Raw genomic sequence first — 16,067 nt, forward strand, 5'->3', positions numbered from 1 at the left:
GGTGTGATATCCACAGCAAGAAAATTTATATTATTTTATTATTTCCCTTCTACGTGACTTTACCGAAAGAACCAAGAATATGAATCCCTGCAGTCACGAAAGCTTTAAATCACAATAAATGTGTTTGCCCTCGATTTCGAGCACCTGCCCACGTCCCTCATTTCGAGTGTGCAACATTTGGGAAAGCTGGCACTTCGCACGACGACTGGACTCATGATTGGAGCTCAAAACGTATCCGTTAATTATCAAACGCGCAGCTTTCAAATTAGACGCGTGGTCACGCGTTTATGCGACCCACTCATGGGACGGGCGCGTCCACACGTGGGACGCACAGAGCAGAGGTCGCAACCGGGTACCCGATACCCGTACCCTACCCGATACCCGGCTACCCGATACCCGGCCGGGTACGGGTACGGGTACCCGTTTGCGACCCTGGTGCGGCCGGGTACGGGTAGGCCGTGAGTCACTGGTGAGTCACCGTTTGTCACTCATTTCGGGTAGGGTACGGGGCACGGATAGGGAACGGGTACCCGTACCCGGCCAGGTACGGGTACGGGTAGGGAATCAAAACCCGTTTGCGACCTCTGGCACCGAGGGAGCAGGGGGGAGGGGGTGGGAGGGGGAGGAGCTCTTCGTCCGAGGTGCACGTTGCCCAAACCTGCGGCGCCTGGCGCTGGCTGCGGAAGGCGGTGACGTGCGCGATGACGGTGGCGTGGCTCGCCTTGCTCACGTTCGAGCCGTTCACCTTGACGATGCACTGGCCCGGCTGCAGCCCTGCGCCAGCTGCTGCTGTTCCTGCATGGAACCATGGCACACACGCGCAACAAGACACACACAATGCACACACAACAAAGACAAAGACCTCCCGTATAGCCGAACATACTTTTGTGGCAAGTGCTCTTGGCGTGCACCGATGAAGGCTGCCATGGCACACGAGGGAGTGGGTGGCCATCACCACGACCGACCACCTTTGTCTCCCCAGTGGCGATATTACACAAGGTACTCATTTGAGTCGACCGAGAGGAGGCCAAGGAACGGTTCAGAAATTCGTCACCGTTGTTAGCCGTGAGCGGGAATCGAACTCGGGTGGCCGAGTTTAAAACGCAACGCGCTTGACCACTGCACCACGGCCCCTTTCGCGGACACGACACGCACGAAACGCGCGAACGGACACAAGTAAATTACATGCGCCCGCACAGAATGCAATGGCCCCAAGCTCCCGTCACTTATGAAGCAGAGGTCGCAACGGGGTACCCGATACCCGTACCCTACCCGATACCTGGCTACCCGTACCCGGCCGGGTACGGGTACCCGTTTGCGACCCTGGTGCGGCCGGGTACGGGTAGGCCGTGAGTCACTGGTGAGTAACTGTTTGTCACTCATTTCCCAACGTCTTGTCTCTTCTCACAATTCAAGTTCCTAGAATCAACCCACCCGCGCCTGCAACATGGCTTCATCCCAGAGGTCACAATCAGGTACCCGTTACCCGTACCCTACCTGTACCCGGCCAGGTACGGGTAGGGTACAGGTACGGCTGGGTACGGGTACGGGTAAGGAATCAAAACCCGTTTGCGACCTCTGTTATGAAGAGGTTCCAACTCTTTCCCTCGTTAACGTAACATACCGCCAGCTTGCTTTACCCCCAATTTTTGCAAGGGTGCTTACAATTTATAATTGGCTCATCTCGTGCTTTTTTTGTTTTTCTTCGAATTACGACTCAAAGCGAGCCGCGGCACGAAGGGGGGGGAACAACATTTCCTCGAACAGCAGCGGCCCCGAGTTCGGCGCAAAGAAAACTGGGGGCTCACTGCCCCACACCCAGGTGGGGGCATGAAAGTTCGTATTGGGAGGGGAAAAAAAACCGTAGGATCTCCGGTGCAGAGAGCACTGCGAGGCATTTTGGCGGGAGTGCACCGACGATGCCTTTGCATTTGTCCCATACGAAATGTCACTCGCTCCGTAAGTGGAACTCCAAGGTAATGCGGGTGATTTTCTATGAACCGTCTTCGGGATGATGCTGTCAACTTTTTTGCTTCTGATGATGATAATGCTGTTTGGATCAATGAAGCCTCGACGATAGGTAAACTCGCGATGGCAATTTGACTGTGAGACGTGATGCTTTGTTGACAATTGAGCTTAATCAGATAGCATCGTGAATTGGCCGGTAATTTTTTTTTTCACGTAGGCATTGACGTGTAAAAATTATAGTATGTACTCTTTACTTTGTCGGTGTAAAATATTTTTAGTTTAGTCTTTTTGTAAATACGTTTTTTTTGCTTGTTCCACTTGCAATGCTACGCGTTTATTTGAATTCGCCCAGATTTGCCTCGAGCGTTTCATAAATATATCGCAATGTGCCCCGCCCCCCGAGTTCGTAACTTGCAGCTCCGTTTCAATCCACCAATGGATGAAGGCTTCCCCACACCTTGCCGGTAAATGGGGGCAGTTTGACCATACTTCCCCATATTGGTCTGTGCAGTTCGTAGAAGTGGCTGGCGGGGGCGGGGGTGGTTGGTGGGGAGGTGCCCACGATCAGTTCAGCTATCAGCCGGAATCGAACTCAGGTCGCCAGGTTTATAGCGAAGTGTACGAATCAGTACACCACCACCACCTCCACTCCCCCCCTCCCCCGAAAGAAGAAATAAATTGCTGACCTGCCCCTACTGGACATCTGTGAAAAAGAGCTTCATAGCTCATCGGATTCCTCCAGATAAAGATTGCTGATTCTGAAATGTACACGATACGGGGACTAAGTGAGAAGAGAGTGGCATGATGGGAGTGGGCATGGCATTGCGGGACCTATTTGCTTGCGTTCAGTAAGAAAGCATCGATTACCTTAATTCTATATTTTGAAGCTTTCGTGACTGTAATGATTCATATTCCTAGGTTTTTTCGGTAAAGTCACGTAGGTAAAAAATTAAAATTAATAAAAGTAAAATTTTAAAAAATCACGACGTTTCGGAGGCAACACAAGCTTCCGTCTTCAGGAAGCTTGTGTTGCCTCCGAAACGTCGTGATTTTTATTTTATTTTTATTTTACTTTTATTAATTTTAATTTTTTACCTACGTGACTTTACCGGAAAAAACCTAAGAACATCGATTACCTCCTCCACAATCAAATCGATCCGATCATCGGTCACGATTCAGTTATAATTACCCACGTAGTACACATAGAATGTGTAGCAGTATGAATCTATAGAATGTAAAGATGTGTGTATTGCTCATATATTTAACATAATCGACGAATGACTACATCCCTAGCAGACGTAATGAGAGGTCGAGTCATTGGATCCAATCGATTCTTACATTGATGCTCCATGCCTCAAAGCGTACAACTGAAAATCGATCAAATCGCCTCCCTCGGAGTGTGATAATTAAGCCGATAAAAAGGTGGTGTAGACAACTACTGGTGAATTTATAAAGATCGATGACAACACCCACACGCATCGGTCTATCTGGTTCTCATTGACATTGTGTACGTGCGGAGGGTACAAACGCAAGACAATTCAAATAACAAAATGAAGCCAATCCGTGAATTAAAAGTCGATATATTTGCAGGCACCAACCAGCCTGGAGAAGTGTTCAGTCGCAATGAGGACACCTAAACCTGGGGGCCAGAGGCTCGGTGGCTATGAGATGTTAACTACCTCGCTTGGTATACAGGAGGTCGTGGGTTTGATCCAGACCCTGATGCCTGTTATATTTTTGGAGCTTGCGTGTTCTCCCTGTGGTCGCGTGAAATTTTCTCCGGGTCCTCCGGTTTTTCCCTCCACGTTTATAAACTTGCTTTTAGAGTATTTGGCTGCTATACATTTCCACGCGATAAGCCACTTCGTTGAGCTATCATTTGCGGCCAGGTCGCTTCTAATAAATAGCTAAATATATAAAAGTTTCGTTTAGTTTCCATAAAACAACTAACCTATTGACAACCGACTAAGCGGCACTATTTTATCAACCCCGGAATAGATGATGTGCTGCGTCAAGGCCGACTTAGGATGCAAACTGACAAACCCGCAATGTTTGAATCCAGTGCTGGAACCACATCACCAACCAGGCTGTGTTATAAATACTCATTGATGAACAGTAACGGGCTATGAAATCTATTCATATCACAGTCTTTTACACGAGTGAAACCCGTTTTTCATAGTCCATAACGAACCGTAATTACAAACTCTCATGAGCGAGCGAGCGCGCGTGTTTTACGCTTAACCGCGTGCCAGAACGCGCGACAACGTTGAAGGCCCTAACGAGGGGCTGTAGGAGTAGCTGGGGCACCAGCAAGTCGCAGATGGCACAGTGGGCTGTCAGCGCGGGGACGGAGATGGGGACGGTGATGATGGCGTCGTGCCGTTTTGATTTGAAGTAAAAACAATAAAATAAAAACAACTTCCCATCCATCAGACGCGCTGCTTTCAGATGCACTTCTGCGGCCGTCTGGAACGCTCTTCCTTCCGACATATCGGGAAGCCACCAGAGATACGCACTTTTAAATAATCATCTTGATTGGAAACTCATTTCTTCATAACTGCTCTTTGTGTTTTAGTTCGTTGACCTTCCCCCACGCCGCCGATTAGGGAGATCATCTACGTACAGCGCAAAAGAAGTCCACACATGCGTGCACACATCAAAGGGCTGGGATCTGCGGCCGTGTGAAAAAGAAACAAATAAAAACAGCCGAGGGGTAGCGGGAAGCCAGCTCTGAATGTAAATGAGCGACCGAGAGAGAGCGGCCTCCCTCCGTCCGTGGCAATGGGCATGTAAAGCCCCGTAACAAAAACAAATGCACTTCCCTCTGCCAAGGAATTAACAGTAATAACATGAGTGTCTTTGTCAATTCATTTAGCAGAAGACTGTTGTAGAAAAATGGATCAGTCAATCATTTATAAAAAGGCTGCAGCAAACTTTGATTAAAAAAAATAGAAATCTCCACTCGGGGGCCAGATTCACGACGTAACGAAATGGCTGAATCACCATCGCGTGGTGTTGATTTTGCCTCGTTCGCGGCCGTGGTGGTGGCGGTAAAGAAGAAGATATCGGCGCATTTTTCACCAAACGCTGGGCATGAAGATAAACACTCGCCGACGCGCCAATCTGACCCCCGGCGTGGACATCTGAGAATCAATCGCGCAGCGCTTGGGAATCGATTCACCTGGAGCGCAACACCTCCTGGGGAGGACGGCATCACGCAGAACCCGCTGCGTGTTGTTTCGAATACACTCACGTCACCGTGAAGGAGTAAGACCGTCCATATGATATTCTATAAGGGCTAGAATGCTGAAATATGCCACAATTTAATTGTTGAGTGTACGTTTAGAAACATTACATTTCAAAAGCCAATATTTCTGAATTTGGGCCTCCGCACGTTGTGGGAGGAAGGTTTATTGAAGTTCCCCGTAGGACGGTGCCAGCGTGAAGTTCTAAATTGCTTTCAGTCTTGTGCTAAACTCTCGCAAATTTAAAATGCCCATCATTAGTAAACCAATTCGTTTGCCACCCACAGATGACAGTGTGACGCAAAAGCTGATAGAAAGCATGCCAAGCCATCCACAGGATAATCGTAATACTAATTACACAATTATATAATACGTAGTATGAGCCAGGAACTAGTCTCACGCTCCGACTTCATTAGTTCAATTTCGATTTAAAGCTTTCATGACTGCAGGGATTCATCTTCTTGGTTCTTTCGGTAAAGTCACATAGAAAGGAAATAATAAAATAATAAAAATAAAACATCATAAAATAATTCTCACGACGCTTCGGCCACAACGCAAGCAGCCGTCCTCAGGTCATCCTTGCGTTGTGGCCGGAACGTCGTGAGAATTATTTTATTATGTTTTATTTTTATTATTTTATTATTTCCCTTCTACGTGACTTTACCGAAAGAACCAAGAAGATTCATTAGTTCAGTTGGTAGGGCCCATTGAGCTAAGCACCTCTTTAATGAAAACGACCATTGCCCAAGATCGTCAGCAATTGCGGGAGTTATAATAGGATATTGCAGGCTGGGAATGTACAAACTAACAAGGGCAAAAACAAACAAACAAAATATTTACAAGAAACATACGTCGTATAGTGTAATCGTGTGTAGTGACATGCATTAGGGAGATGATGTCAGTCGGGTTGCCCAACCCTCCCAGATTGGCCACGAGTCTCTGCCAGAACTGGCATCGATATCCCTGTTCAAATTGAAAGCAACCCAAGAGATGTTAATAGATAGAGGATATTTGAAGAAAATTATTTAATAATAATAATACAATCTCCCGGATTAGCTGCATTCAGACTTGGCAAGCCGAGGTGTCAGGGATTAGCATTACGGCTAATCCCTGACACCTAGACAGTGCAACAACACCAGTGGTTATTGGTGTGAAATCTTTCTGTGGGCTTCTCTTCGGTTGACTTAGCCAAAAATGGTATGGCATGGTCAATATGAGCATTGAAAAAACAAAGGTAGCCCCCCCACCCCCCACCTCCTACCGCACGTGTAAATGGCAGCTGTAATAGGTGCCTTCTAAAACAGTTCTTATCCTTACACAGTAAGGCTGTGCTCGCCACAAATGAACAACAATGCCTTGCTCATCTCGTTAAGGAGCATAAAACCATCACACGAACTCCGGTCATCCTTGCAGTGGCGGCTTTTGGCTAACCATCGAAGAAAGATGGTCACATGCGCTTCTGTGGCTGTCTGGGACGCTTTTCCTTCCGATATTAGGAAGCTACTGGAGCTTTACACGATTTAATCTGCAATGAATACTCATTACTTCCCCCACACCTCTGACTAGCATGGCTGGCTACGTACGGTGCGAAATAAGTTCAACATACATTCACGTGGAACATGTCCTGAACAAGCACTGTCTGGACAATGCAGTGGATTGACCCAAAACCTGGGGCTCAGTCTACAATTTTTTGGGGTTAATAACAAGAATTACAATGTTCTTTAATTGCCCAGTACCATCCTCACCGAGTCCCACGCTATTTTTTTCCAGAGGGCCCCTGCATTGGGATGGTTGGCCAATTCCGTCTCAGAGTTTTTTGTAACGTGGTAGAAAACGGGGAGTGTTCTGAGAGAAACAAACGTGTGATGTGGGAATTCTCCCAAACCGCTGTACGGATGGATTCAAGAATCCATTGTTGTACCGCCACCTCACAGCCCCAAAGCCCACAATGCTCGGCATTCCCAGTTAGTCTCCAATCAACGTGCTAAAACCAGACTCCGTCCTGCGGAGTGTCTGAGATGCGACGAGAGAGTGGGTGCATTCAGGGTGATGCAGTCACAAGCGTTGACCTCAGGCTTGAGAGCCAAGGGAAATCAATCTGTCCTGGTCTTCTCACCGTGATTATCTATTCGTGTGTACTTGAGTACATATACACACACAACGCACACGTGCTTACACCGAATTCCCAGAGGGAAAAAGGGGCATGCTTTTAGGGGTAATTAAAGTCTGGCTCTCCAGGGGCCTCTGATGTGGTATAGCCAACTACACTGAACCTGCAGGGCACTTTAAACCCTTTTAAATTCCCAGCCCTTCTGGCCCTCGGGGCAGGCTGTGTGAATGCTAAACTGTCTGCGTGTGCACAACAGGGGAGATGGGGCTATGGGTGGACTTGGGGGAGCGGGGGAGCTGTGGGAAGGCAAAGGGATGGGGATGAGAGGGAAGTTAATTTCATTTCTATGAAACAGCCCTTCGTCCGTCCCCTCCCCCACTGACTCCATCAACAGCAAGGCACAAAGGCAGCATTCAGATTGAGACGTCGCGTGTACGCGCAAGCGTCGCGTGTATGTGAGCGCGTGTGTACGGGGAGATTCTACTGGAACATCCCTGCGCGGAGTGCACACGTACGTGGATGCAGAGAGAGAGAGCTCGCAGGGAGAGCTCGCAGCAACGTACATATGTAACTTCAATGAATTTCACGTGACAAAATTCAGGACTGCATTGCTTAAATATGAAATAAAAAATAAGTTCCAGCCATTCGCAATCCATGCGTGGATGGCAGCCGACCCATGCCACATCGTTGATGGTGTTGTTCTTGCCATGCTTCACCAAACTGGTGAGTGCAGTTTGGTGAAGGAGGGTTTAGATGCGGGAATGACCAATTCAGATTTCGGTTGCCACTGGCATCAGCCATGACCAGGAATCAAACTCAGGTAGCTGGCTTCACAGAGGAGCGCGCTACCCGCTGCACCATCTCTCTACGCCTTTGTAGTTTTAATGTATGTATATTTTTCTATTCAATTTGAATAAAAAGTAACCTTTTGACGAACGTGACTCCAAGGTTAATATTTTCCAGTGTGAACTTTGCTCAGATAATTTTGCTCTTTTTGGCCACAGATTTGTTTACCGAGGTCAATATATTATTTTAAAAAAATCTGTCTTAAATCAAAGGCTTATAGCTATGAAGTCACCGGATACCATCAACCTAATAGAAAATGTGCACATCTCAAGAATATGTTAAAGAGTTGAAAATGTTGAACACAAATCGTTATTTGTGATACTCTTTCCACAATTTCCTGGCATGTTCCTGGAGGTTCCGGCCTGCATCATTTAATGCGGTCCTCAGCAAAATGTGGGGACAAACTGCGCGGCTCTTTCCTGCGCACAAAAACACTTGGCCGGGAATAATCTGTTTTCATCCAAAAAAGAATTGAGAGAACTCCAAGTCAAACTGGATTTCGCTTACTCAAGCCGAAATAAAAACAAGCCTTCAACAAATGGCATTTACAAAAAAGGTCTTCACATAAACTTCAATAATCCAATTGCGGTGATTCGGGTACGAGTAAAAATGATAAAAGTTGGGAGGGTTTTACGAATGTTTTGAGAGAATTTAAAAACATTATTGACAATTTACCATGCGCAGTGCCAATTTGGTGTCGTTTCTCTTCCATTTCATCCCCCACCACAAACTCCCCTGCACAGTTATTCAACTCGAGTGAGAACGCCACGAAACATCTCCCCACTGTCTCAAATGCCGACTCGAGCCAGATTTTTGCGTGAGACTGGGATTCACGACAATAAACTCTTCTTGTAAAATAAAAAAAGATCACAACACTCACGATGCCAGGTTCATGTGGGTTCTTTTTTTTCCATTTCTGCCCCTCTCATTCAAATGAGCAGGGCTAAAACAGACATTTTTGCGAGACCGTGGCCTTTTAGCAAAAATCAGCCACTACAAACAACATCAATAAAAACGCGAGCAATAAATCTGCTCCAGCGCGTCACTTACGCCACACTTCCACACGCGTCTCGAGGTGGCCCCAATTTCCTTTTGCGAGTCCTTTCTCGACAAAGGCACACAAACGCAAATAATGTTTCACGAGGAACAGATTGTCGGTCTACATCGAGCAGTTACAATCACCGCCTTGAGGACAAAAGTAACTTTTGAAATGTTTAAGCCGGAACATGCTAGGGGAATTAATGTATTCAGCAAGTTAAGGCCGTTGATGGCCATTAAGCCCATCTGCCTCTTGCTTTTTTGTGACCACTCGTAATTAACCCCTTTGATTGCCACGCTCAAAGACAACTTATGCATATCCATTTCTAAATAAAAAATTATATATAGAAAAAAAAAACATTGATAAAATAAATTAATATATTTTTTACAGAAACATTTACAAACATGAATTCTTACCGTGGACATGACCGACGTCTTTCTTCTCAACATACAGAAGCGGAGGTATAAAATTCCCGACCCACGTGTATTTGATAATAGTTTTTTTACCCTTTTATCTGGCAACAAAACTGACACCTTTTTTTTTTACAAGGAGTCATGTTTACATAGACCACAATACCTGCAGTCATAATGCAAACAAAAAACATAACTCTGATAATGTATGCACTGTCCTTGAAGTTGATTGGTCCACACCCGAGACAGCTTTCCTTAGAGCCTAGTCTCACATGGGTTGGACCAGATGACGCCAAAAGCCGCACAACTCAAAGACAATGCACCATCAGAGTATGAGAGCTCGGGGTAAGCATTTACACCATTGGTACCTCATTTGCCAGTATTTATTAGTGCGGTTGGCTACGTACGGAGGAAGTTGAATATTATAAAATTAGGGAATGGTGGGAGGCACAGCGGCCCCCGCGCGCCGCACTGAAGAACCTGCCAACCTGAGCTTGAGTCCCAGCCACGGTTAACATCAGTGACGGGTGACATGTGAACCCATTCTGGGCCTCCCCCTTCACCAACCCCGCACTGACAAGTGGGACAAAGCGCGGTAATAATCTCCCATGATCAATATGGCATGGAGACATCTTCATCTAGCAGTGGATCGATAAAGTGACGGAAATTATTATTATCAGCGTGACATTTTCGAAAAGCCTGCCAAGTTTCTGCCTAAGCTCCGCATTTATTGCCGAACCAGAAGTATGAATTCAAAAGGTAAGGCTGTCAGATTTTGTTTTGAGGCCAAACAGAGAAGAACTGGAAAATGCATAACACTGAGGAATGTCAGAGCCCTGGTTGTTGGTCCAATGCACAGGGAACACAAGCCAAGGTTTGACAAACGCAGAAGGGGAAAACATTGCGAGTACTTTCTTTCTGATGATTTTCATTGTTTCCCCCCCCCCCCCCCCAACTACTTTTTTACACACGAACCAAATCGAAACTATTTTGTCCACATGCAAGTAAGAGTGATCCCTTAAAGTCAAGTGGAAATGTTTGAATTGTTAGAGCATGCGAATACAGAGTGCAACACAGAAAATAAAGAGTAACACGGCAGGCACAGATATTAAATATGCGATGTACATGTTTTAAATAGTTACAATTTTCATGATCATTATCAATCCACTGCAAGACGAAGGTTCCCCCATACCATGTAGGTCATGGGGGATGTTTTGACCATACTTCACCACATTAGTTAATTCAGGCTGGTGAATGGGATTCGGGCCCAGGACTGTTTCAGCAGATATGCAGTGCGCTAACCACTGTGCCACTACTCGCTCCACCACACGCCCGCAATAGACATCAACATGAACACACACACGTATGCTCTTCACACTAACACTCATCTCGCTGGGGACATATCGGCTACGGAGGTAAATTCAAATTATTTTTTTTTTAAACAGGGGACGACCAGTCTCTCCATAGGACAAGGGACAGTTTTCTTCTGTCCAGGAAGTGGCTCTTATTACCAAACCCCAGAAAGAGGTTCACGATGAAACCGGCCTAACCCTGGATGAGATCATAATATAGGTTTTTGGGTCAGATCGTGTTATTTATAAATGTGTCGTAACCCTCCACCACCGACACAGCCAAACAGTAAAAAATGTGTCACGTTTTCAAAGGACAAATTAATTTACTTCTTTAGCCCACCAGTGTCCCGAAGAGAGAATCAACAGCATTTTAAAATGTGAGTAGCGCGACGTTTCGCTGATAATTACAATCAGCTTCATCGGGCAAGAATGGTGAAGCTCTCCTGTTGCTTCCGGTCTTAAATAGAGCAGCATCAGGGTGACGTCATTATTTAATGGACGAGATTTTAACTCGTGACCCTTGCGGTGGGGAGCACGCCGTTCTACCTCCCGACCTACGCCAGACGCTACGTACAATGGTGCGGCCGGCTGAACGGCACCACTGCCGCACCAGCCTGCCGTACGAAGCAGCCATCTGTCGCTCCCGAAAAAAAACACGGCCAGAAGTGGCCGGGTTTAGTGGCGCTGACAATGACACGAGCGGTGCTGACATACGCGATGCCCCCCCCCCAATCCCTCCAAGCCGCCACCGCCTGCGACGTACACCCCCCCCCGCCCTCTCCTCTCCTGCCCCTTCTCACCATAAACCACACACCCCATCACAAGTCGCACTTCGACATGTGCGCTCAAACACTCGACCCTCGCCAATTCTCGTTGTCTCCAGACACAGGATCCCGGAGAGTCAAGAGAGCCCCCGCGTCTTGCGCGTTCTGCCAAGAAGTCGTCGCTAATCCACGCCAACGCGCAAACTGCTCCCGAAGGCAAACGCGAAAGGCGCGAGCCTCTCCAAACACGCGTAGCCACCACGCCGACAGCTGTGGCAAGTGCTGTTAGCGAGCATCTATTGAGGCCGGGGGCTTGGCACGCGAGGCGGTGGTGTCACGAACACCACTGCCCTGTCACCTGTTTCTAAATGTTTAAAAGGACAGTGAATTTACGGGGAGGCCCAGGACGATTTCTGATACCACGTGTACACCAACAACACACTGGAAACACAGTTGTTAGCCACTTGTCATGTACAGCCTCAAGGCAGTTTTTGTCCAAAGAATTTGGTACATTGTTGCAATGTGTTTCAGTGAATTTCCAGGGACAAAGGACAATTGTAAACATTCAATATTTAAAATATGCCAATGCTTTTTGGACTATTCGACAATGCAACGTCCCAGATTCTAGGTGAAAATTCTATGTTTATATGGTGGGGTCATATCCATCCATAAACTTAGCCACTGTTGACACCAAACTAAAAATGTCGTGCGACTATAAATTTTAGCGTAACTCTGCACACAGTGGCTTCCTTTTTGCACGCGATGTTACGCGATTATTTTGGCGTCCGTGCAAATTATCAGCTTCATGGTTTTTGTTAACATCTCCGTTACTGATTTCTTGAATAGACCCGTTCATATCTGAAACCAAAGCAAGTGCTGAAGTGCATGCCGCAACACAAATGTTATAAATAAAGCGTAACATGAAGACATTTTTTGGGGGGGTTCGATCTTAGGCGTGTTTTTTTGCACAACCGAGTTGACCTACTGCAAACACATCGAGGCTAAACAGAGCCTGGTTTCCAGAGAAGTGTCACCTTCCTGAGCCACTTCGTCACCGTGCCCGATTCACGCTCAGGTGACAACGCTGAAGATAAGCCACCGCCACAGACCAACAACTGTCTTGCACATCCCCGGCAGACAGGCCTCTCTGCATGGTGGCGGACGGTGGTATTTCCCTTCCACCTTCCAGACGGTACACTTATTGGAAGCACCCCCTCTCCTTCCCCACTTCAGAGGGTTTTTCAAAGATAATTTAATTTGTCACTTCAAAGTCTCGAACGAGTCCGTGAATGGTTCCACTTTCCGACGGTTTAAAAATAAAAAATTCCGTACAAAACCGGTCACGTGGTTTCCATGTAAAAGCTGTGTTTTTGAAGAGGTGGAGTTAATCGATTAGTCCGTTCAACAAATTCACAGCAATTACAAAAATGTTCGCGTTATGATCACTCACGAATCAATCGTTCGGAACGGGATCATTGCAGATTCTATTATTCATAATGTTTACCGCTTGTGCACGAAGTATATCGTGCTAAATTTACACTTGGCATAATACAGCAGACAACACTGGACAAACAAGACCAAATCATGAAAAAAATAAGAAAATGTTCGACCCTTTCTGGCAATAAAACAGGAGGTATTTACACTATGAGACCTCATCATTATCATCATCAGAGTTGTTTCTTTTTGTTTGCATTTTGACTGCTTGTGTTGTGGTTATTGCAAACATGATGCCTTGTATAAAGGTGTCAGTTTTTGTACCAGTTGAAAAGGTAAAAACCTATTACTCAAACAGGAGGTGTTGAGATGTTCAAACACCAAATAGAAACCTTTCGCAAGGAATCAAGTGCTGCACTAACCACACAGTCCTTGTGGTGAGAACATGCACACAAAACATGCTCCGATAACATAGATGGCATTTTCTTGGTTCTTTCGGTAAAGTCACGTAGAAGGGAAGTAATAAAATAATAAACATAATAAATAATAAAATAATTCTCACGACGTTTCGGCTGCTTGCGTTGTGGCCGAAAGGTCGTGAGAATTATTTTATTTTGTTTTATTTTTATTATTTTATTACTTCCCTTCTACGTGACTTTACCGAAAGAACCAAGAAGATGAATCCCTGCAGTCACGAAAGCTTTAAATCGAAATAGATGGCATTGTCTTTGAAACTGATTGGTCTACGCCAGAGACGGCTTTCTTTAGGGCCTAGTCTCGCAAGTGTCAGTCCAGGGAACGCCGTCCATAAATGACGTCACGCACCTAGCGGGGGTGGGGAGGGGTCAGACATTTGTGACGATGTGTGACGAGGGGGGGGGGGGTTGAGAAATGTGATGTCACATCAAAATGCGCAACATTAAATAAATATAGACACCACGTTCTACTTAATTAAATAGATGTTTCAATAAATGTTTTTTCATACAACATCAGAGTGCAGCGCCACATTAAATACGCACTACAATGACAATAGTTTAAAGCGATTTGGAGCATGTTTTATTTATTTTGGAGGGGGGGGCAGAGCTTTGTGACGTCATATTTGAGGGGGCGGGGGGGAGAGTCAAAAATCGTCAAAAATGGCGTGACGTCATTTATGGATGGCCCCAGAGACAAAAAGGGTTACATTTTTTGCAAGGTTTCTATTTGGTGTCTGAACGTCTGAACACCTGTTTTATTGCCAGAAAAAAGTAAAACCTTTCCTTATTCTTTCATACTTTGATACTGGCAAAAAAAGGTCCCGAGACCAAAAACATTGAGAAACACTGCAAATGAGGTTGCGATAGACAAAGGATTCTTAAATAAAATAACGTCACCCAATCGTGACGAATGATCTAACGGGGTGTTGTTTAGCTGGGGAGGGTGGGTGCATTGGCACACGGCTAATTACGCATCTTCTATTACAACTACCGTGTTAAAATAATAGCTGAAACACTGCAAAATCGTCATCATCATCATCACCCAATCTCAACCATTTCGAAATGATCATCTCCAAAACTAATGCTACCACGCACGGTCATGCACTGCCTAAAAAAAAATCTCCCCTACCGGCGGAGATGACGCTATGGTAATCACACGATATCCACCTTCAGGGAATTATGATGTGCTCAGGGGCAGAAGAACAGGTAGGTTCCCACATTTAACAGAGTTTATAGTACTCTTAGGTTTTTTCGGTAAAATCACGTAGGAAATAAATAAATAAATAAATAGAAATTCATAAAAGTTAAATCAAAATCACGACGTTTCGGAGGCAACACAAGCTTCCGTCTTCAGGTGGAACCGTCAAAGCACGATTGATACAGCTGTCGTGGCTGTGACGTTTCCACCTGAAGACGGAAGCTTGTGTTGCCTCCTAAACGTCGTGATTTTTATTTTACTTTTATTAATTTTAATTTATTTTTCTATTTTTTACCTACGTGACTTTACCGAAAAAACCTAAGAGTATGAATCCTTGCAGTCACGAAAGCTTCAAATCTAGAATTAGAGTTTGAAGTCTTTCCTCTGTGCATGCGTGGGGCTTTCTCCAAGGAACTTGATATTTTTTTGCATCACGAAGAATTTATGGTCAGGGAAAAAAATAATTGGCCAAACTATATAAGGAACCCTAGACAAATTTGAAAACTGAGGCTCAACGTTGATGCTTTCGTGGAAACACAATGAAATAATTACACCACTGTCTTCAATGAAAAGATTCAAGTAAAAACTATTTAATTGTACCCTTATTCCATTAGTAAAGTGGGGGTTATTCAGGTGACTGCATGAACGGCCAACGATAATTTATGTGCTGTTGGCAGTTTATATTGTGGTCACTTGGGAATATACCAGCTGGCTCGTTCTGTTGGTCACACAGAAGAGTTAATTATTTTTTTTCAGCTAGGTTTCACCACACAAAGACAAAGATCCCCCGTAAAGACATAACAGACCGTTGGGGCAAGTGCTGTTAGCGAGCACCTCTGAAGCCCGGCTCAGTACACGAGGGGTGGGTGGCCAGCACCACGCCTGGCCGCTTTTGTCTCCTCAGTGGCGATGTTTACACACCGCACCAGGCACTCATTTGAAGCTGAGTCGACCTAGGGGAGGCCCAGGACCGGTGCAGATAATCGTCACTGGTGTTGACCGTCAGCGGAAATCGAACCTGGGTCGCCGGGTTCGAAGTGCAGTGCGCTAGCCACTGCACTACCGCTCCCCAAAGACAAAGATCCCCCGTATAGCATTAACAGACTGTAGGAGCAAGTGCTGTTAGCGAGCACCTATGAAGGCCGGCACGGCGCACGGGGGAGTGGGTGGCCAGCACCCCGCCCGACCGCCTTTGTCTCCCTAGTGGCAATGTTTACTACACACC

At 45.9% G+C, this 16,067-nt stretch overlaps 1 protein-coding gene across 5 annotated transcripts in view; it reads right to left on the reverse strand.

The window, feature by feature from the left end:
- Positions 1–16,067, reverse strand: part of LOC144724950 (phosphatidylinositol 3,4,5-trisphosphate-dependent Rac exchanger 2 protein-like) — a 210,747-nt gene that overhangs the window by 88,673 nt on the left and 106,007 nt on the right. For all 5 annotated transcript variants that reach the window (XM_078604290.1, XM_078604292.1, XM_078604291.1 and 2 more), the window contains exon 21: positions 659–795. In XM_078604290.1, coding sequence (XP_078460416.1) covers positions 659–795 — 137 coding nt within the window. The remainder of the gene's footprint in view (positions 1–658; positions 796–16,067) is intronic.

The sequence above is a fragment of the Lampetra planeri genome, chromosome 22, assembly GCF_965212315.1.
Source record: "Lampetra planeri chromosome 22, kcLamPlan1.2.h2, whole genome shotgun sequence".
Taxonomy (NCBI): domain Eukaryota; kingdom Metazoa; phylum Chordata; class Hyperoartia; order Petromyzontiformes; family Petromyzontidae; genus Lampetra; species Lampetra planeri.